Source organism: Carlito syrichta, unplaced genomic scaffold (genome assembly GCF_000164805.1).
Source record: "Carlito syrichta isolate Samal-C Ts95f unplaced genomic scaffold, Tarsius_syrichta-2.0.1 Scaffold301652, whole genome shotgun sequence".
NCBI lineage: Eukaryota > Metazoa > Chordata > Mammalia > Primates > Tarsiidae > Carlito > Carlito syrichta.
In genome coordinates, this window is record NW_007245748.1 from 308,615 (window position 1) to 331,099 (window position 22,485).

Below are 22,485 nucleotides of genomic sequence, written 5' to 3' on the forward strand. Positions count from 1 at the left end.
CGGAAGGATCACTGGAGCCCAGCAGGCGAGGCTGCGGTGGCCGGGAGAGGCCACTGCACTCCAGTCTGGGTGACAGAGTGAGACTCCAACTCAAAAAAAAAAAAAAAGACATTCATGAGTCAAATTATACCCTGAAGTCATCAAAATAACTACATTCTATTTACAATCTTGGTCTTGAGCCCCACAATTACTTAGTTGACGCACCCCTGTCTTTCTCATGTTGACACTTTCTAAACATCGGCACTCATAGCTAATAAGAAGTTAGATAAACTGATGACAAAAGCAAAAACCCAGCCACATGTTACATACAAAAGTAACTAAATGAAAAATAAAAGGGAATCCCAAGTCATTGTTGGTATTTGCTGCCCTCTGGTGGTCAAGTCCTAGAAGCCTCCACTCCAGAAAGTAAAACTGGTTTCACAGATAGCCCCTATGAGAATCACCCAGACTTCCCCAGCAACCAGACACCTCCTGCTTCTCTGCTCCCTACATCTGTGTGTGTGTGAATGCACAGGAAGGAAAAACACCAGTCTGAGCAGAACAAGAGGAGCAATGTGACCCAGCTTCCTCTAAGTACACACAATGTGCCTGAAAAGACAGACAACTGATGTGGAAGACCCTCCCTTCAACCGACTCCAATGCCATGGTCCATGTGACCAATGACCAAGGGCCAGTCATGTTACAAAAGTCAATAGAATAAGTGCCCGTCGACTCTGCCTCATCAATTTCAATGAAACACACACCATGCACTTTTCTGGACATTACACTACAGAGAACCCACGGTCTCCCTTCATCTACCCTCTGTTATGTCACACTATACAAGCAGGCAGAGCTCTCGCTGCTTATCAGCAGAGGGTTTTCATTCCTAACCCACAGTTCCGTTCAGTCCCCACACTGAGCCCTCTGTGCAAGACCTTACAGAGGTGCTTTTTACCAGCACTTTACTGCTGGAGAAGGGGCAGATTCTGGAAGATGGTGAATGCCTGTGGCATCTCTTACCACACTTCTGCCTGGGAAGTTTTTCTAAAAAGTGGTGTCTATCAAGTAGGTGACTGCTTTTTTTTCTGGAACACTCCATAGCTCCCCATTAACTACTAAATCATACATGAATGGGTCACCCTTGTGTTCAGAGTCTTTATAGTAGGATGGATGGATGGATGGATGGATGGATGGATGGATGGATGGATGGATGGATGGATGGTTGATGGCTGCATGGATGGACAGATGGGTGAGTGAGTGAACAGGTGGATGAAAAGACAGAGACAGGTAGGAGGTCAGGTGAGTGTATGAGTGGATGGGTGGACTGGTGAATAGACAGCTGGGTGGATGGGTAGATGGAAGGAAGGATGAAAGGGGAAAAAGACTCCATGACATTCAGTGTCCCCACTAGGCCCTGAGATTGAATAAAAAGACACATGATCCTTGCCCACTAAATGTTCTGTTAGAATGATAAAAATGAGATCAATCCAAGTGACAAGAAGAGAAGAACATAAAGTGATTCCAGAAGAAAATAAAAGTAGGTGACCCCCAGCAAGAAAAAAAAACCCAAAACCTGAAAGTTCATAGCAGTGGCCACCCAAACTGAGATTATTCATGTGAAGGGGCTGAGTGATCTTCCACTCAGGGGGAAGTGTCATGGCATTTGGTTCGTGGCCATCAGAACAGATATAATGTCTGACACTATAATACATTTCTATAAAACCAGTCAGTGACTAAAGCACACAGACAGAGTCAATGCCTAGGAGCCAGACATCAGGGTGAAAACACCGGCATCAGGGACATCTCTGGAGCTATGTCAGAGCACAGGGAAAGGGCAGCCCCAACACAAGACCAGATGGCAGCAGGAGCATGTAGCCTGCCATGACCTTATGCTCACCCAATGCAGTGCGGGCTGCAGGACCACTGGCACTCCCTTCACTGGCCACGGGCCAGCCCCTGCAGGCTCTAGGAGGAGCCTCAGGTGCTCTTGACCTCTTCTTGTTGTTCTGGTCCTCTGTGAATCCTTACAGTCAGAAGGTTACGGAAAAACCACTCAAGGACACTATGTCCCATTTCAAACCCTCACTCATAAGCAGGAGAGACTCTCTTAGCCTTCCTTGGACCCTTTACTCATGTCCAACCACGTGCACTCTCAGAAAAGTTTATGGGACTATGGCAAGTTCTGAGAGTTCCCCAGAAACCAGCTTCTTCCCTGTGCCCTCCCTTCAATTCCAGAGACAGGAAATGCTGCCCCTTTTATGGGCTGCACCCTTGTTGACTGGGAGGTGTCTTTTCCATCTCCCAGGACTGCCTGAGGAGTGTCTCTGTCTCCCAGCACCCACGTACCTGGAAAGACAGCAGCCCTAGAGTCCTGTCTTATCCTCAGCACAGCCCTGCAGCACACCACTGGGACACAGTGTGAAGTGCACGCCACACCCCAACAAACTCCCAGACCACAAGGACCTCACTCCCAAGTGCAAAGCAGGCACAACTTCAGTGCTTGCTCACAGTGCAGAGCACAGGCATACACATACAAAGACCGTGGGCAGGGGCATGAGCACATGAAACCCATGTGCATGCATGTGAAGCATGCATGCATGGGCACACGCACATGAAGCCCATGTGCACGCACCCGAAGCACATGTGCACAGACACACGCACAGAACGCCTGTGTGCACAAACAGATGTACCTGAAGCCCGTGTGCACGCACATGAAGCAAATGTGCACGGGTGTGCACACATAAAGCACACGTGACAGGGAGCAGTGCCTAGGGTAGAGGGACAGAGAGAAAGGAAGGAAGACTCATGGTTCTGGACAGGGTCATGCAGGTTTAGAATCAAGGGGCAGCGACATCCTTCTTCCCACTCAAGGTGGAAACCGCTGAGAAGCTGGGCTATGGAGGCACAAGAACCCTTCGAACATGTCTCGAGGACTTACCTCTCTGGGAGCTATTCCAGGGTCTTAGAGGCTTTTATGTGATTTTTATTCCATCACTCTCCCGACTCCTAGTTGCTGTGTACCTACTACATGCCCAACACTGCGTGGGGAGCTGCATATATGGCGGGGAATGAGGCGCAGGGCCCTGGCTGCAGCATTTTTAGGCAAAGGAGAGAGAAATTGCCTATGACTCGTGAGTTGGTTATGCGAGGGAGAGTTCAGTGCCTTGGGAACAGATGACAGAGGGGCCACATGCAGGCCGTGGCCTTTCTGAAAAAGAGATGGCCACATTAGCTCTGAAATGCACAAGAAAATTAGCCATGCAAAACGAGGGCATCAGGCAGCACAACGGTGTCCCATGGCACAGGGGACAGATGGAAATGAGGCCGATGGGAAGAAGAGAACAGAGTGAAGGGTTCCATAGGGTCCTGGAGACAGGAAGCGAACCTGGGCCTTGCTCCCGGGGGCCACAGAGGGTGACACAGGAATGGGACAGTGCCAAGATTTTACAGTTTTATCTATCCCATGCAGGGGATCCCAAGGTACCACCCACCACCAGCAGCAGCACCTGGGAACTTGTTGGAAATGTAAATTCTCCATTCTCCAGAGTGGCTGAATGGCTGAATCAGACATTCAGCCATTCAGAGTGGCTGAATCAGACATTTTGGGGGTGGGACCCAGCTACTGTGTATTACCTAATTTACAAGATTCACTTGTCTTACACTCACATGCTTCTGTGCAAAATCAGACCAGGTTGGGCTAGACCTCAGCTTCCTCCTCCTTCTGAAAGGACTTCCCCACTCCCCAAGTAGGCTGCAGTGTTCCCTCAAGCCCCGACTCCCCCATGCCTGCCCCCCCCATCTTCATTTCCTATTCCTTATGTCCATGCTAAGCATTTAATTTGGCCTGGCATTTTGGACACAAATGATTTGAGGATGGTTATTACAGCAAGCCTTTAAGAGAAAATCTGAAAGTCCCAAGGAAACGCCACAGAAATGAAAGATAACCATGAAAAATAAGACATCTGGGCAAAGTTTAAAAGGACCGGGCATGCCCAGCCTTGAGTGAGTGTCACTGTGGGGAGCCGTGGTGACAGTTTTCTAATACGTAAGGAATGCACGGAGGAGAAAGGGATCCGTTTTTCCACTCATCAGCCAGAGCAGAGTGAGCAGGACCGTCTTAGGTTTCAGCGGGGGAAACATATGTCATGTGTCTGAGCCATAGGAGAGGAGGCGCTGCCAAGAGGCCCGGTGAGATCATCCTCGCCAGAGACGCTCGCGATGAGATCACAGCGGCCCGGGTTGCCGACCTGCAGGGTGCCGGGATCCCTCAGGGCCTGAGCCCTGCCAGGCTCGATGCAGAGTCTCCCGGGCCGGATGCTCAGGGCAGGTGCCGATTCTGGGTTCCTGTGGTTTGCTTTAGACACTCAGGAATCCACACAAGACACTCTGCACCTCTCCAAAACACTTCAGGTTGCCTTGTCACCTGAGGCCCCAGGATTCCAGGCATCCGTTTCATGGGAAAGCCCATTTATTCCTTTACAGCTAACTCCCGCCTGCCAGTAACCACAGCAGCAGCAGGGACAACTGTCACATGAGCAATGGTTTGGAGCACCTGCCCTACGGAAGCACTGCACATGCGTCCTTCGCTCATGCCTCACCATCATCATAAAACCCATCTTACAAATGAAAAGAACTGAGACCCACAGAGGGCTCCTGACTAGCCCCACGGCTGTACCTCTGGCCACTTCTGGGATGAGATTTGAGTCCAGGGTTTTCTGACATCAGAGCCCAAGGCCATGATCCTGCCTCTACGTTGCCAGGAACCAAGTACGCGCATCAGAATCTCAACAAAAAAAATCCACCCGAATGTGACCCCCAAAGCCCTCCGGGGCTGGCAGGGGCTAGTCCCTTGAAAATGTTCAGGAGAATGGAGAATGGGAACCTTTTAGGAATCACCCACTCTGTCTCCTCTCCCCAAGCTACCACCTCCACACCGACTCCAGATCTGGAGACATTTAAGCCAAGATCCTCCTGGAAGGCCCAGCACTGCCCTGCCTGCACCATTCCATGCCCTGCCCTGCACGAGTCCCCCGCAGACCTCAGCGAGTGCACAGGGCTACTGCCGCGTGGATATCCTTCACACACCACGACCTACTCTAAAACTGGCAAGAGCACGGGGGTTCCCAGCAGCTGCCTAGACACTGACCACCATCCATCATGCGGTTTTTATATGTGCCCAACACTCTCCCTGGAGGGACCCTCATTCGGGACTGTCTGAAGACCTCTGCGGTGAGAGGGGATATTGTGCAGGGACTGCTACCACAGTTTCAGATAGCCCAGATCAGATGTTTTTTCCCATCTTTTCTTTGATGCAATTCTAGGCTCCTCTGGCTTGTCTCCTTTTGCCCCTTGCTAGGGTCCTGAAGGTGGCTGACTGATTTGTGCTGCAGACTTGAAGAACTCATCAGCGCTCCGCCCTGTCCGTGCTTTTGCCTTCACTGTGAGGCTCTCTGGGGCTTCGTTCGTCAGACGGTTCTGCTAAGGGACCTGAGCCACTCCCCATGTGGGACTTCAGACCTGAACACCCACCTCACCCTGTTGAAAGAGCCATGGGGAAACAAGTGCATGAGCTGGGGTGCATGGGTAGGCGTGAGATCACGGGCTCTGGACTGAGCGCACATGTTGACAGTCACAGCTGTGCCCTCTCAAGGCAAGTGGCGTAAGGAGGATCTCAGGTTGGGGCGGGCCACCCGTGAAGCGTGGCAGAACCCGTAGAAGCAAGTAAAGACAGATTTTCCTCTCTTCAGACGGCTGCCGGGTTGATGTCAGGCCTGGAGTCAGGTGAATGAAATGTCTTCCTTCTTGATGGAAAAGCTGGACTCAAAGCCCCAGATGTATATTCCTAGGAAGTCTTAATTTTTATTCCAGCTTCACCAAGCTCAGTGGAGCTTAGAGCAGGCTTTTCCTCCGTGCAAAGAAATGGAGAGGGCCCAAAGAACAAAGCGGCTTGGAGCCCTGGGAGGAGAAGGAAGTCCTTCCTTTTTCCAAACCAATGTCTGGGAGGGTGGGGGAGGGAAGGGAAGAGATGGTTTCTGGAAGTCTGACTTCAGGGACTCCAGCTGCGATGGCAAATGTCACACCCTAATCAGCCACGTGAGGATCAACACTCCCTGACCTTTGCCCACGAAAGTCAACCCTTGGCTGCTTTTCCAGCAGATGTGCGTGCTCTGAACAACCCATTCTTCCTGGGTCCTCTCTCATGGCTCAGTTACCACATTGTTCCACCACCATGATTTGCAGCCCACATCTGGGATGCAGATGGGATCTCGCCTCAAGAAGGGTACAGACGCGTTCCCTGCGTATGGCCACCTGGCACTTCCCAGCGTCAAACAGGTAACCCTGGCCATGTGACACAACTGTGGCTCAAGAAGCTCGGCTTCTGAAATTGTCACCCATCCCAGGTCATGCAGAGAATTAACAGTGAGGTACATTAAAATCAGAGTCAACTACCTTCATGGCACCCATAGCTTGGAAACTCAAAGCTAATCTCGAAGGGGTCAGCGCTGCCAGCATCACATTGAATCTTGCACTCTTGCTCTTAATAGGTGAATGGTACTGGCCGTCTGGAGTCACAGAACCAAACCTGTGGAAGAGAGAGGTGGGGTTTTAGGGAAAACATCACTAGAAATGAAGTCTGGTGTCTCCCATGTGCACACACAGGGAAGCACACAGATTTTTCCATCTAGGAACCTCCTCGTGAGAAAGAGAACAGAGTAAGGTAGTAGTGTTCCCCCACAGGAGATGCTGAGAAAGGCTTGGTTCATGAGAAGTAGGGGTTTCCGTGAGAGAGGGCGCAAGGGGTCTTCAAATCCGTGCTGGAACTGAGTGTGCAGACGCATGCCAGTCCACTTTCTAAAAAACTGAGATACAATTCACATACCTTAAAATTCTTAGTATAGTCACAAAGGTGTACTATCATCACCACTACCCAATTCCAAACATTTCATCACCCCAAGAAGAAACCCCATCCCATCAGCAGTCATTTCCCCATACTGCCCTCCCTCCAGGTTCTGACAACCATTAGTCTACTTTTTTTTTCTCTATGGATATGACTGTGCTGGACAATTCACATAGGTGGAGTCATACAATATGTGGTCTTTTTGTCTGGCCCCTTTCGCTTAGCATCATGTTTTCAAGGTTCATACATGTTGAAGCATGTATCAGTGCTTCACTTCTTTTTGTGGCTGAATAATATTCCGTTGTAAGGATATACCACATTTACCCTTTCATCAGTTGGTGAGCATTTGGGTTTTTTTCACTTCTTGGCTACATGAATAAGTATACTATAATCACTTGTATACAAGTTTTTTTGCGTGGTTATATGTTTTCAATTCTCTTGTGGACAATGCTTTCTTACATACCAGAGTGAGACTCCGACTCAAAAAAAAAAAAAAGAATAGTGGGATAATATGACAATTGGTGACACCATTTTACATCCCCACCAGCAATGTATAACAGTTCTTATGACACATCTTCCCCAGCACTTTTATTGTCTGTCTCTTTTGTGATAGCCATCCTAATGGGTGCAGAATGGCATTTCTTTGTGATTTTGATTTGCATTTTCCTAACCACAGCGATATTGAGCATTTTTTCATGTGCTTATTAGTCATTTGTATGTCTTCTTTAGAGAAATATCTATTCAGATTTTTGTTCATTTTAAAATTTGGTTATTTATCTTTCAATTGTTGAGCTATAATCCTACTTTTTATATTGAGGATACCATACCCTTATGATATATATGATTTGAAAATACTTTTTCCCCACTCTGTGAATTTTTTTCTCACTTTCTTCACACGGTACTTTGATGCATGAAAGTATTTTTAAAATTTTGGCAAAGTCCAATTTATCTATTTTTTTTCTTTGGTTAATTATTCTTTTGGTGCCTAAACCATTGCCTAAACCAGAGTCACAAAATTTTACATCTATTGGTTGGGTGCAGTGGCTCAGGCCTGTAAACTCAGCACTTTGGGAGGCTGAGGCAAGAAGATTGCTTGAGCCCAGGAGTTTGAGACCAGCCTGAGCAACATAGAGAGACCTCGTCTTTACCAACAATCAAAAACTTAGCCAGGCATGGTGGTGTGTACCTGTAGTCCCAGCTACCTGGGATGCTGAAGTGGAAAGACTACCTGAGCCTGGGAGGGCAAGGCTGCAGTGAGTCATGATAGTACTACGGCACTTCAACCTGGGTGACAGAGTGAGAACCCAACTCAAAATATATATGTATGTGAGTGTGTGTGTGTGTGTGTGTGTGTGTGTGTGTGTGTGTGTGTGTGTTACACCTAAGCTTTCTTCTAAACGTTTCATAATTTTAGCTCTTACATTTAAGCCTGTGATGCATTTAGAGTGAATTTTTATATGTGGTATGAGGTTAAAAAGGTCTGACCTCATGCTTTTGCATTTGAATATCCAGTTGTTGCTGCACTATATGTTGAAAAGACTATTCTTTTCCCCACTGAATAGTCTTGGCACTCTAATGTTAATTGACCTTAAATGTGAAGATTCCTAGACTCTTCATTCTATTCCATTATTCGTATATCTATCCTTAAGCAAGTACCATGCTGCTTTGGTTACTGTAGCTTTGTTATAAGTTTTCAAATCACAAGTGTGAGAGCTATTTTGCTCTTCTTTAAGATTGTTTTGGCTATTCTGAGTCTTGTGCATTTTCATATGAATTTTAGGATCAGCTTCAAGATTTATGCAAAAAGAAAGGCAGCTGGGATTTTGACAGGGATTGCACTGAAACTGTACATCTGTTTACTGACCTACTTTATATCAAGTGATGAGCCCACACTCCAAGAGCGGGGCTTTGCCCTCAAACCTCAAAACCCCTGTGTTACCACGGGCTGTTCTATAGTATTTTGGGGGCAGCTTGAATGCTACTGGAATGACACTATAGCCAAATCTTGTTTGGTTATATATCTTCATATTTTCTACAGACAGTGTAGCTCACTATCATTTTTTTTCTCATTGAATCTGACTTTCTAATCACTGGATGAATGCCCAGAGAGATGGTCCAGCTCCTGGCAGAGGACACTGGGTCACGAAGATCTCGTTTGGTGGTAAAATACAGGGAGCTCCCTTCCTGTAGCTTCTCCCCGCTTCCCTTTCTCCCACAGTAGAGTGAAGCTGAAGAATGACTGGAAATTTTGCAGACCCCTCTGGGGAGGCTGGTGGTCCCCAGACCTGCTGTCATGGGCACTGGTGGCTCCTAAGGGGTGCTGGGGACTTTGGCACACACCAGGCTAACTGCAAAGATGCTTTTGTTGTTTACATTTTATTTCCTACCAATCCACAGGAGGAAAAAGTTAAACGGAATTTGGTCCGTTGCAAATTTGCTTCCCATGCAATTCTCTTAAACTTTTAATTTCATTTTTATCTTTTGAGTCAGAGTCTCACTCTGTCACCCATATTGGAGTGCACAATCAAGGCTCACCACAGCCTCAACCTCAGATGATCCTTTTGCCTCAGCCTCCAGAGTAGCTGAGACTACAGGCATGCCACCATGCCCGGTTAATTTTTTTCCCCCATTTTTAATATAGAGACGTTTTGCTATGTTGCCTAAGCTGGTCTTGAACTCCTGGACTCAAGCAATCCTTTCACCTGGGTCTCCCAAAAAACTGGGATTACAGGCATAAGCCACGATGCCCCGTCAATTTTCTTAAACTCTTGGTATCTACTACAACATTTATCTGCAGGCAAGAACATACAGGCAACAAAAGGAGTAAAGTAGTCAAGGAAAACCCAAAGGAAGGTAGGAGACAGCTGGTGGTATACACACTGATTTCTGGCTTTGTCACAGATTTAAATAGGACTATGACTCGCGATGTTGTTGGATACATGAAAGCTGCTGAGAAAATTAAAGGTACTTCATGCTTCTTAGTAAAGAAGCTTTCCTGCAAAGAGCATCATTAACCCTTGGAGCTCCACCCCCGGAGCATACCTGGAAGCTGAAAGATGGGGCCTCAGCTCCTGCACCCACAAAGGAGACAATAGCACTAATCTGTTTATAAAAGAAGGATACAAAGGAGAAACCCTAAATGCCTAGCAATAAGGGACTGAACACATGAACTATAGACCATTCATTTAGCAGCCTATTCTAGCACTATTTTAAAATGGACATTGGAGACTCAGAAGGGGGAGGGTGGAAAGACGGGGAGTAATGAGAAATCACCTATCAGGTATGATGTGCACTAGTGGGGATGATAGGCACACTTATAGCCCAGACTTCTTCACCACTACATGAGGGGGAACCCGGAAAAATCTGGGGTTTATTTATAAAAACTTGTGTATTTATTCTTACTTGTTTAAACCTCAGTCACTTTCAAAATACTCTCCATTTGATGCAATACACCTATGGAGATGCTTTTTCCACTGCTCAAAACAGGCTTTGAACATGTCAATTTTGGTGTCTTTTAGTGCATCTGCTATTTCTTGTTTCACCTCCTCCATGTCTACTAAATATTTGCCTTTGAGGACTTTTTTCATTCAGAGAAACAAACAAAAAAGGGCACTTGGGGCAAGATCTGGTGAATAGGAATGGTGGGGTACAGGAGCCATGCTATTTTTTGTCCAAAACTGCAGAATATTCAGCGCTGTGTGGGCAGGTGCACTCATCATGAAATGGGCAAACACATTGAAAGAATCTCCAAAACAAATTCACTGAGGCTGAACGCAGCTTCTTACAACAACGCTAGCTGGTACACTAATGTCAGTGGGTTCCTAGAACACTTACCTAGCCAGGGAAGCTTGTTCTACAAGGGGCCCACCCTCCAAAACATAATTTCATCTTTGGGAGGATACCCCCTCATACAATGCATCCATGTCACCAAAAACCATTTGTACCCCTAAAGCTAATGAAACAAACAAATTTAAAAACAATAATGCATATGTGTATTTATTGTTGCATAAAAATATTTGCTATATAATGTTAAATGAAAATTACAAGTTATTAAAATTAGAATCTATAAGTGGAGCTCATTTGACCAAATTCCATGGTATCTCTTTTTGGTAAAAATCCTTCACATCTCTCTTTTTATACGTATCAGCACAGAAATACATCTCGAGAGATGTACATTGAAGAGTGACCATCATTATGTCTGGGCAACAGCATGGTGGATCATTTTTAATTTTTTCTATTTGTTATCCAACTGCTCCAATTAGTTGTCAATAAACACATGGGGGTGGTTGAGAGAAGATTCTGGACATGCAGCCATGAGACCCAAGAGCGGGGCCCAGCCACAGAGAGCAATGAGATCACTGGCACGGCACTATTGACCTGAGTGAAGAAGCTACTCACTTATCCAGCAGGTTCTCCCTGGGTATCCGAACCTTGTCGAATATTAAAATCCCATTATCCACACCGTGCAGACCTGGAAAGAGCAGAAAGGGAGAAATCTATGCAGCATCAGAAACAGCATCCCCTGCAGCTTCCCAAGCCTGTCTCCACTAAAATGCAAAGCCCTTTATTTTACTTCCAGAATTGTTGATGCTTTTTTTTTTTTTTTACTTGACAGGGGGAGGATGCTGTCTGTCTGTTTCCTTGATGAGCTGCACTTGTTTCTTCCACCCTTCTAACCTATTCCTCCATCCTTGTGTGCTTGTTCTGAGCTCAGGCTGGGGTCTGATGCGGGCACACCTACCCCAGAACAGTGATTGAGATTAAGAAAGGGAAAGTTCTAAGCAGCTGAAAGATGGAAAGCTGAAGACAGAAGGCAGGAAAGCCAGCTTGCTCTCCCCAGGAATGCAGAGCTCAAATCCCTGCTCCCTCCCAGTCCTCCCTCATCACACTGAGCTAACCAGTGACAGCAAGTGCCTAGAAGACAAGGGAAAACAGTCACAAGGACAGGGTGGGGAGGTGGAGGGACGGGGGAGGAAGGGGTGGAAGCGCCAACTCATTTCCTAAAGACACCTGTCAGAGTCTGGGGTCATCTACTCTTTGTTCATGAAAACTTAGGGAGATTTCATCTACTGGAAAAAAATATCTGCCTTTGGTAAACATCTTTATTTAGAACATCACCCCTTGACAAGGACACACTTGCATTTAGGAGCTTACAAGGACACCAAAACAGACTTTCTGCCTTTGCCAATGTTTTCAACGTCTGGCACAGCTTTACAGAGCTCAGCCCACCCCTCTGCTCTTAGCAACACTTGACACGTGAGGCGCTTTCAAGGGGCCAGAGCCAGCCAGGGCCTCAGTCAGCCCTGGGAGATACATTTAAAACCCTCACAAACCCACCTGCAGCCCATGTCCGCAAGCATGGTAGTGGATAAACACTAAGGGGCTGGGATGAGCTGTCTCCCTTTGCCAAGGGATCGGCTTCTTCCCTCTTCTCTTCCCACTCTTTCTTCTGTCTTTTGCTCCACCCCCCAACCCCCTCACCCCATCTTTGGCTTGATTTAACCTTGGCCAAGGATGGCCACTGAAGGCCACAGGCGCGGCCTGATCTCACTGAGTGCTGGGGGGTTACACTGTGTCTTTCTTCTCTCCTTTTTTTATCCTTCTCTCTCGGACTCCCTTCTTTGGCTTAGCTTGTCTTTGGCCAAGGATGGGCACTGGAGGCCACAGGCGTGGCCTGATCTTATCAAGTATTATGGGCTAAATCATGTCCCTGCTAAATTTGTGTGCTGAAGTCCTAACCTCTATATTGTGTATGTGACCTTATTTGGAGGTAGAGTCTTAATAGGGCCTTAAAATGAGGCCATCAGAGTGAGCCCTCATCTAAATGACTTGTATCCTTTACTAGACAGGGAAAATTTGGAAACAGATGTGCACACAGGGAGAATACAAGGTTAACATGAAGAAGGTCATTTTTACAAGCCAAGGAAGAGTATCCTGGGACAGATCCTTCCCTCACCACCCTTAGAAAGGACCAAACCTGCCAGTGCCTTGATCTCAGAAGTCCAGCCTCCAGAACCGAAAGACAACACATCTCTATTGTTTTTTTTGTTTGTTTTTTGTTTTTTGTGTTTTTTTTTGAGTTGGAGTCTCACTTGGTTGCCCAGACTGGAGTGCAGTGGCCGCTCCCGGCCACCGCAGCCTCGACCTGCTGGGCTCCAGCGATCCTTCCGCCTTAGCCTTCCAAGTAGCTGGAACTACAGGCACGCGCTACCACACCCGTCTAATTTTTGATTTATTGTAGAGATGAGGTCTCACCAAATTGCCCAGGCGGGTCTCGAACCGCGGGCTCAGGCAATTCACTCACCTCAGCCTCCCAAAGGCACGGGATTACAGGCTGAGCCACCGAGCTCACCTCATCTCTATTGTTTAAGCCACCCTGTGAATGGCCCCTAGCAAACTAATGCACTGTCCTTAGGCCTCCACAAGGGCCTCGTGAGCACAGACAAGAGGCGGGAAGCTAAGGAGCACAAAGGAAAGAACTGCAGCTTGCCCTTTTAGGGAACCCAAGTCCAAGAAGGAGAGAGAAGATGGAGCAGATGGCATTTGGGACAAAACGGCCTCGTTGCTGGGAAATTTGAGAAGCTGGGAGAGAATGAGACCAATGCACATTCATAGATGGCAATCAGCAGCATGCTCCAACAGTTCTAAGTAAAAGACTCTTAACGAGGCTTCAAAAACAGAGAGTCTTCTCTGGAGGAAGTGTTCTCTGCCTTCACTTTTCCAGGTAGGCTCTCCTGGGGTGGGGTGGGGAGCAGAAGGGAGGTGTGAAGGAGTGCAGGAGGGGGGTCACACGGGCACTCACCTTCCTTGTGCAGCATATCAACAGCCGTTACTCCTGGGTACAAGCTTCCGTTTTCATCCCGGATAGGAACGATGAAACAGTGGGGCCCTAGGGAAAGCATAGTGACCATTATTAAGTGCTTCTCTCTAAAGATATGAACAAAGCTTTGTTTATTTCCTGGGTCAAAGCTTGGATCACAAAACTCATTGCATTCTACAACTGTGCATTGCACATCAGAGTGTATAATGTCAAAATGTAATTATAAATTCTATCATCATGTATATTTAGGAGATAAAGTTAGTACTGAATTTTGTTCTTCGTATGTGTTTTGTTTTTTTTTTTGAGTTGGAGTCTCACTCTGTCGCCCAGGCTGGAGTGCGGTGGCCGCTCCCAGCCACCGCAGCCTCGACCTACTGGGCTCCGGCTATCCTTCTGCCTCAGCCTTCCGAGTAGCCAGAATTACAGGCATGAGCTACCACGCCTGGCTGATTTTTTGATTTATTGTAGAGATGAGGTCTTGCTGCCCAGGCGGGTCTCGAACGTATGTGTTTTTGTCTGTCTGTTTTTTGAGTCGGAGCCTCACTCTGTCACTCAGATTGGAGTGCAATGGCACGCTCACAGCTACTGTAGCCTAGACCTATTGGGTTCAGGCAATTCTTCCACCTCGGCCTTCCTTCCAAGTAGCTGGAACTATAGGTGCACACCACCATGCCTGGCTAATTTTGTAAATTTATTGTAAAGTCAAGATCTTGCCAAATTGTCCAGGCTGATCTTGAACTCCTTGGCTCAGGCAATCCTCTTGCCTCAGCCTCCCAAAGTTCTGGGATCATAGGCATGAGGCACTGCGCCTGGCCAGGACTGAAGTTTTTACAAGATAAAAACAGCCCCGTGATGTTTCACCCAGAAAATAATCTGAGTAAAGAGAATGATGCTAGTTGTCTGTCAGTAACAAACCTTGAGATGTTCCATTTAAAATGAGCTGAGCAAAGACAGTTGCATAGTTCCCATGCATGGCGTTCCCAATGTACATCTTCTCGGCATCCTCACACGGTGTGTTGATAACAAACTCCTGCACAGAAACAGAAGATCCATAGTGTTTTCCTTCACACAGCTTATTTCAGCAAGCTCAAAGCCACAGATACTGCAAAAATAGATTCACGCAGTGCAGGGCGTTGTTCTTAGGTGATTATGCCGCAAAAGAGGAGACAGCAGAAAAGATGTTTGGCTCCACCTCTGGACACCAACGCTACTGAGCTGTCACCTCAGTTGCATATTTCATCTCTGTCTCAGCTTCAAAAATAACTGGAGATGAAAGTGATTTTTCAAGGAACAATTCAATCAGGAGACTACGTTGCAATGCTCAACGGTAAAAAGGTGTTCGTTCATTCCTTCCCAGTCCCTCGTCTGTATAATGTCAGGCTGGCGTGTGTGCTGTTCAGCTGAGTATGCCTGGCTTTAATGTATAAAGTCTTTCTTCAATTATCAACATCTTTACTCCTACACTACTTCATACCAAGGTCTTGACTTTTGAATAATTCAGCAGCAAAACTCCTAAAAGCCCTGGTGGAATACAAGGCGGGGGAGCCCAAAAAATTCCGGAATTGTCTTTTGGAGAGTTGGACCTTTGTAGTACACTCAGAATTTGCTCCTCTGGATCAAATGGTCCACCAAAGTTTTTATCTGGAAGTTTTGAGAAAGCTGCATCACGATTTGTGGAGGAAACATCCCAAGTTGTGGCAAACAAGTGACTGGCTCTCCCACCATGCCAACGTACCTGCCCATATCACACTAAGTGTTCACCAGTTTTTGACCAAAAACAGCATGACCCCCATAACTCACCCTCCCTAAACTCGATCTGACCCCGAGTGACATTTTTTTTATTTTGTCAGGTGAAAAAAGTCCTCAAAGGGAAATGTTTTGCTGATGTGGAGGATGTGAAACAAAAAAAGGCAGACGCACTAAAAGGCATCCCAATCTAGATTATCAAAAACTGTTTCAGTAATGAAAAAAGCATCTCGATAGGTGTATTGCATGACAGTACTTTGAAGGTAACAAGTTTAAACATGTAAGAATATGTATACAACACACAATTTTTATATATAAATTTCTGTTTTTGAGGTTCCCTCCTTTCATATATAAACCCAACTCTCCACATACCCCCTACCCCCAAACACCCCACCTGCGATGCTACCAAGAGAGGATGGAATATCCAATGATCTGGGTCCCTAGATGGATTTTTCCAGGATCTACCTCCTTGTGTTTCATTTTTCCAGCTAGTGTGTTTCCCTTCTGGGAAAATCACTTGATTCCTCATTGCCTCCACATGTTCCTGGGCCCTGTCCATTCCTGCCTCCATGACATGGGTCTTTGTTTAAACATCAACTAAGTACTCAGAGGCAAAAACTGTATACTTGGATATAAGATGAAGAGGCAACCATGACCTACTGCCACCATTGCTTACAGTATGAGCCCAAAGAATGTTGATTTTTATAAAACGAAATCACTCATTTAAGCCTTTGGATGATTGTTTCAGAACCTGCCTCTCCATTTTCCTGGCCAATGAATATAATAGTAAATGTTTCCCAAAAAAGGTTCAAGCCCTTAAAACAAAAGTACTTGTAAATGAATCTCTATCTTAGGAGGGAAAAAAATCATAGAAGATGTCATGCAGTTTGTCTCTGAATATGTCTAAAGTTCCTGCTCAAAACAGTGTGAAATGAACATTGGTCACAAATAAGCAGGAATAAATGCAGGGTTTTTGTTTTCAGTCTCTGTTCAAAACTCCATCTTCTTTCTCCTACTCTCTGGAAGCCAATACAAAGGTCGCAACAGAAATGCTCCCCTTTCTTTCTTGTCCCTCCTCAGTTTCCCTCACCACCTGGGTGACCTTTAAACCTCTTGCCAAGAAGGGACTGACCACACTGCCAACTGCGAATACAGGGTCCCTGGGACAGCCCAGGGGAAGTGGCAGAGGGTTGAAATGCAGATTTAATAGGAGTTGACAATATTGAAGATGTGGCTGAGCTAAATCAACGAGCTATTGATCACTCAAAGATTATCTCAGATTTCAGACTAGAAAGTATACAGACCACGCTTTCCCTCTGGCCAAGAAATACAGTCTTGAAGCCTAAGAAAACATTCTCCGACATATGTTTGCACAGGGAAACTTTTAACATGTGCAAGGGCTTTTCAGAAACATAAATGGACAAGCTGAATGTCCATTTAAAAGAAGTCTCTGGAGGCTATGCTTGTCTTATCAGGCCAGCCAGTACTTCTCAAAGAGAGGCGTTCCTCGAGGCTGGGTGTAGTAAAGAACAAAAACAACAACAACAAAAAAAAACCCTATGCCAGAGGGGGCATGCTTACATCTTGGAGAAAGGAAGGAAAGTAACAGAGGAAACACTGGCCTGGCAGAAAATATCTGGTGGCATGGGGAAGAAAGCAGGAGGCCACCTATCCTCGTAAACATCTGCTCCACACGGGGAAAGGAGGCTTGTCACTTTTGGCAAAATGCTTGGTTCGGAAAGTCTGCATCAGCCAAAACCCTGGAGTTAAAGCTGGATCTAAATAATGCACACCATGTGTGTCAGTTGCGATAATAAGTATTTGTCGAAGGCCAGCAAAGTGGTCAGTGTTGGAAGTGCTAGAAAAGATGACTTTGGCCAGAGAGCTCAATAACCTCATTTATGTTTGCTATTTAGCATAAAGTATAAAAGTAAAACTTTCTCTTACCTCTAAGCTCTCCATAGCACTACTCAATTCACACACATCCCCAAATAAATACGAGACAACCAGCCCACAGGAATGAATAACCAAAAAAAATGGAAGCAATTTAAACAGTCCTTGAGGGAGAGATGTTCATTGACGATGCTCTGGCATTTTAAAAGGGAAATGAAGGGGAAAATGTAGAACCCAACGAAGGGAAAAATCATTCCCTGCTCTGTCGATTCTCAGTGGCATGAGTTGATGATGGGCTTGTTCTCTCTCCCACCCCCGCGGGAGACAGAGCGTTCACCAGAGGCTCCTCATCGTTATGACTGCGCTTGGCAAGTCCCCTGTCACAAAGTGGCAGCTGCAGAGGCATGCCAGGTAGCTAAATCGCTTATGCTGTTTGGGGAAAATGGGACCAACACAGGAAATTAGGTTCGTGGAAAAAAATAATTATAAGAAGAAACAAATAAATAAGAATCGTGGGTAGTTTTTTTCCCCCCATCAATGACAGCAAGGTGACCTCCCAGGCTTAGGAAGAGGAAAAAAAAATCAGTTAGCCAAAATCCAAAAGATGTTAGGTCAGCATGTCACTCACTGGCAGGAAAGTCAAGTTGTTGAGGATAGTCCCACCCAAACCTGAGACTCACTCACTAACTGCATAACCAGAGTCAATTGCTTAATCTCTGTGAGCTCCAGTTTCCCCATCTGTGAAGTAGGGACAATAAAACCTTTCCATAAGATTGTAATACCTTTCCATAAGATAATACCTTTCTACAAGATAGTACTCACAACACTGACCATTTTGCTGGCCTTCAACAAATAATTATTATTGTAACCGCCTCAGTTTCCCCATCTGTGAAGTAGTGACAATCATATCCTTCTATAAGATTGTAAAACACGTGACACAATGTCACATGTAGACTGCTTAGGCCAGTGCCTAGCACATCGTGCTCAGTTAACAGGAATGGCTTAATGTCATTTGTGTTTGTAGGATTGTTGCTAGGAGGAAAGGCAGAATACTATACAGAGAGAGCTTAATATAAAGCATGGCACTTGGTGAGTGATCAATACATGACAGTGCTTATTCTTGTTCTTACCCTGAACTTGAACATCAGGCTGCTGGAGAGAACTGACATTGGGGCAGGAAGAAAAGCAGGACATCCTCCAAGATAACCCTCCCCTGAATCTGTCACTGTGGACACTGACCACCTCTAACTAGCATTCATGGCTCAGGAAATCCTGCTAACAAAAATCCAGATTCTCAAGGACAAACTCAAGGAAAACAAAGAATAGACACAGGTGCAGGCTTACACTCAGCCACATGCTTACATGCACAGGTAAATAGAGCCTCTTTCTAGAAAGAACTTCAAAAGCTATCTGCTCCTTTGCAGTTCTTAGGAATCCCCACTACCAAGCAAGAAACTATAAAGGAGAGTGAAATAAGCAAACTGTTGCTTTCTTTATTCAGGGCAGCATAGAGATGGGTGAGGGTTACAGAGCAGAGTATTCACAGTGCAAGCTGTGACCCATCATAGAGAAAGAGATCGATTCTGAGTCTTGACCAACATTTTTTAATTGGTAAGAAGAGAAGGGAAAGGAAGAAAAACAAAGAGAAGAAAGAGAAAAGGAAGGAAGAGAAAGAAAGGAATGGAAAGGGAAAATATCAGAGTTCATCACATGCAGAAGGGTAGAAAAATAAGATTCCTTTGTGAAGCTCTTGTTTTGGTTGTCATGAAAAATGTCAGTGCAGTTCATGATTAAGAGCACTGTGTAACTCCAGCACAGAGGACTTGATTCCTAGCAAGGAAATCCCACACAGACAGTGACCCCTGCCACACAGTACAATGGAGAATACGAGTAAAGGCATCTCCTCCTGTCCTTTACCTGCAGATGCTAGGAAGGACAACAAAATGGCTTTAGTATTGCTCTCATGGAGTCATGACAGGGGATTAAATGAAAGGGTACATGGAAAGTGCTTGGAGTGGTGCCCGGCAGCTGCATCATAGGCACTGTACAAATGCTAGCAGGTGCTGGACTCATGAAGGCTGAGCATCCAACCACCTCTACCACACACTTAAAAACTTGTTCTGAGCCAGGTTCGGTGGCTCAACCTGTAATCCCGCGCTTTGGGAGGCTGAGGTGAGTGGATTGCCTGAGCCCGCGGGTTCAAGACCCGCCTGGGCAACTTGACGAGACCTCATCTCTACAATAAATCAAAAAATTAGCCAGGCGTGGTAGCGCCTATAATTCCAGCTACTTGGAAGGCTGAGGCGGAATGATCGTCAGAGCCCAGCAGGTCGAGGCTGCGGTGGCCGGGAGCAGCCACTGCATTCCAGTCTGGGTGACAGAGTGAGACTCCAACTCAAAAAATAAAAAAATTTAAAAAATAAAAAAAGAAACTTGTTCTGAATCTGAGCTCCTAGGACCAGAAAGCACATACAGAGGGCATGATGCTAGGAGAAAGGAGAGCCTGGTTCTGCACAGAGTTGCCGCAGATGGCGGGTCTGGATGGAATTCTCACCTGTGCAGAGAGGTCAAAGGTGGCTTCAGTCTGGATTCCTCTCACGTTGCTCCCGTGGCCCCTCTCGGTCATGGCGAACATCCCAGTGTATTTCTGCTCCTAGAGTTTACCAGATGTTAGGGAGTTAGCCAGTCAGATGGCTGCTGTAACTGCAGACCTCTCAGACCATTACGAATGTTGGTAAGGTTGGGCCTGGTGACTCAGTCTGTAATCCTATCACTTTGGGAGGCTGGGGCAAGAGGATTGCCTGAGCTCAGGGATTCGAGACCAGTCTGGGCAACTTGGTGAGACCTCATCTCTACAATATATTACAAAAAATTAGCTGGGCATGGTGCATCTGTAGTTTCAGCTACTTGGAAGGCTGAGGTGGAAGGATCGCCTAAGCCCAGCAGGTTGAGGCTTTGGTGACTGTGAGTGTACCACTGCCTTCCAGCCTGGGTGACAGAGTGAGACTCCAACTCAAAAAAATAATGTTGGTAAGAAAGGGACAGGTGAGTTGGAGTTCATAAAAATCCAATCTGATGACAGCTAATGACAACTTAACAATACGACAGACTTAATGCAATATTTAAAAGTTAATCCTGGAATTATCATTCTGAACAAGACTTTTGCTGACACAAATTCTCTGTTTTCCTTTTCTTCACACACACACACACACACACACACACACACACACACAACTACTAAGGATTTTGCAGGCTCTTCATAGAAAACATCTACTGAGGAATGTGCCATACCTGGAGTGGCAGAAACCACTTAGTAACATGTCTGGGGCTTCCGAGATTCCTGATAGCACCACCAAATAGCCAGTAAATTATTCCACACTGGAAACAAGGACAATACAAACCATCATTAGCAAAAGTCAACAATTAAATCCACTGGTCAAACTCCACTCGAGGAACCATTCCATTCCCTGAGCTTTCCCCAAGTCCCACAAGTGGCAAGCTTCCCTGCCCTTCCTCTTCACAGCTTGGCAAGCTCCAGTTCCTCTCTACAGATGTGGCTCATATGGGTCATTCTCTCAGAGAGGTCTCCACAGAAAGTCAGTTCTCCATCTGCAGAGCTGCCCAGGTCTTCCTATGAGATGACTGATGTGAATGCTCATTCTGCCTTGTCCTCTCAGGATCTAGCTCAGGACCCGGGATGCAAAAGACATGCCACAAAGGGTGAGTATAATGATCCCACACAAAGTGTGAGTACAATGATCACAGGCTGACCACAGTCTGCAGGGGTGAGTCCTGCCATGAGAAACCATCAGCAAAGAGGAAGGCTGATGGAAGAGGTGATACTTCAGCTTGGGATGAGACAACCTGGGCCCAGTCCCAGTTCAGCTACCCACTGGCTGCAGGCTCTTGGACAAATGACAGAGTAAACTCAGCTTCCTCATCTGACAAGTGAAGTGAATGGTGAGTGCACCCACCTACCGAGCTACACACACACAAGCTTACTACTTCTCACAACAACCCTGTGAAGAAAACACCATCATCCACACGCAATGGATGAGGCCACTCGAGTTTAGAGAGCGAAAGTGTCTTACCCCAGGTCATACCACGAGAAAGTAGGAGAGATCGAGGTTCAAACTCAAGCTGCCTAAAGCCTACTAGTACTTTAAAAGGTTGCTGTGAGGATTCAGTGAGAGTCACCAGCCAAGCACTTTGTCTGGTTTTGGAGGGGTTTGGGGGCTTTTTTTCTGTAAACCCTGGAAGAGTATTGCTGACCAGGGGTTGGGGGGAGGAGGGAGAGAATAAGGAGGAGGAGGATGGGAAGAGGAGGAAGAGGAAGACAAGGGAGAGGAAGAGGCAGTGTGGCTTGAGCAGAGCCACTTGGAAGGAGCAGAGGGACTGATGGCAGACAGACAAACGTGTGTGTGGGGACATTTGCTGTCTGCAGGCCAGCACTACTTCTTCCTCCTAGCCACACAATTTTCCTCTGGACGGCCTCCTCCCCTGGAATCAGTCCCAGTGGTGTGTGAGTGATGTCGACCCCACCCAGCATTAGGACAATCTAGAGCTCAAGACTGGCTGATCTGAGTACTCTCATCCCCTAAGCCATACAGTGGCTCCAGGGGTGAACCTGTGATCTGGGTGGGTCCATTTAGAGTGGCATCTGGAACTTCAGGATGAGCTACTGAGGAAAAGAAGCCCTCTTTTCTGAAGCAATGGAGCCTGCAGGGATGCCTGGTGTTGCTGGCAGTCACGGTGCCATGAGATAGTAAATGAAATGACGTAGAGGGACCTGGTGGAAGGAAGGTGGCAGAGCTGAGAGATGAGAGGCCAGGTCCTGCACACCCATTCCTGAAGCCTGCTGCACCCTGTGCACTTCAATTACAAACACCCATAAGTGCCTTTTGTGCTCAGGCAAGGCTGGGTTGGACTTTTGTTCCTGGGGTCCCTGCATCTGGATGAGCTCTCTGTACCACACGTGCACAATCAACCTGGCGCTAACTTCATGAAATGGCACTTGATCAACTCTAGCATCTCGGTCCAGCTAAAATGCTCCGACATCAGGACAGACGAATTTCACTAATCACATCTGACATATGAAGTGCATTTCATTTGGAGAATCATAAAGTATCCTGGGAAGACGCTTCACGCT

At 46.5% G+C, this 22,485-nt stretch overlaps 1 protein-coding gene across 1 annotated transcript in view; it reads right to left on the minus strand.

The window, feature by feature from the left end:
* Window positions 1–22,485, minus strand: part of ACOXL (acyl-CoA oxidase like) — a gene marked incomplete at its 3' end in the record, with an annotated part of 406,243 nt that overhangs the window by 308,557 nt on the left and 75,201 nt on the right. Inside the window, exons 4-9 of the mRNA XM_021710927.1 lie at window positions 20,628–20,714; window positions 19,891–19,989; window positions 14,613–14,727; window positions 13,680–13,766; window positions 11,276–11,348; window positions 6,430–6,562 (exon numbers count right to left, since the gene is read on the minus strand). Of these exons, the coding sequence (XP_021566602.1) occupies window positions 6,430–6,562; window positions 11,276–11,348; window positions 13,680–13,766; window positions 14,613–14,727; window positions 19,891–19,989; window positions 20,628–20,714 (594 nt within the window). The remainder of the gene's footprint in view (window positions 1–6,429; window positions 6,563–11,275; window positions 11,349–13,679; window positions 13,767–14,612; window positions 14,728–19,890; window positions 19,990–20,627; window positions 20,715–22,485) is intronic.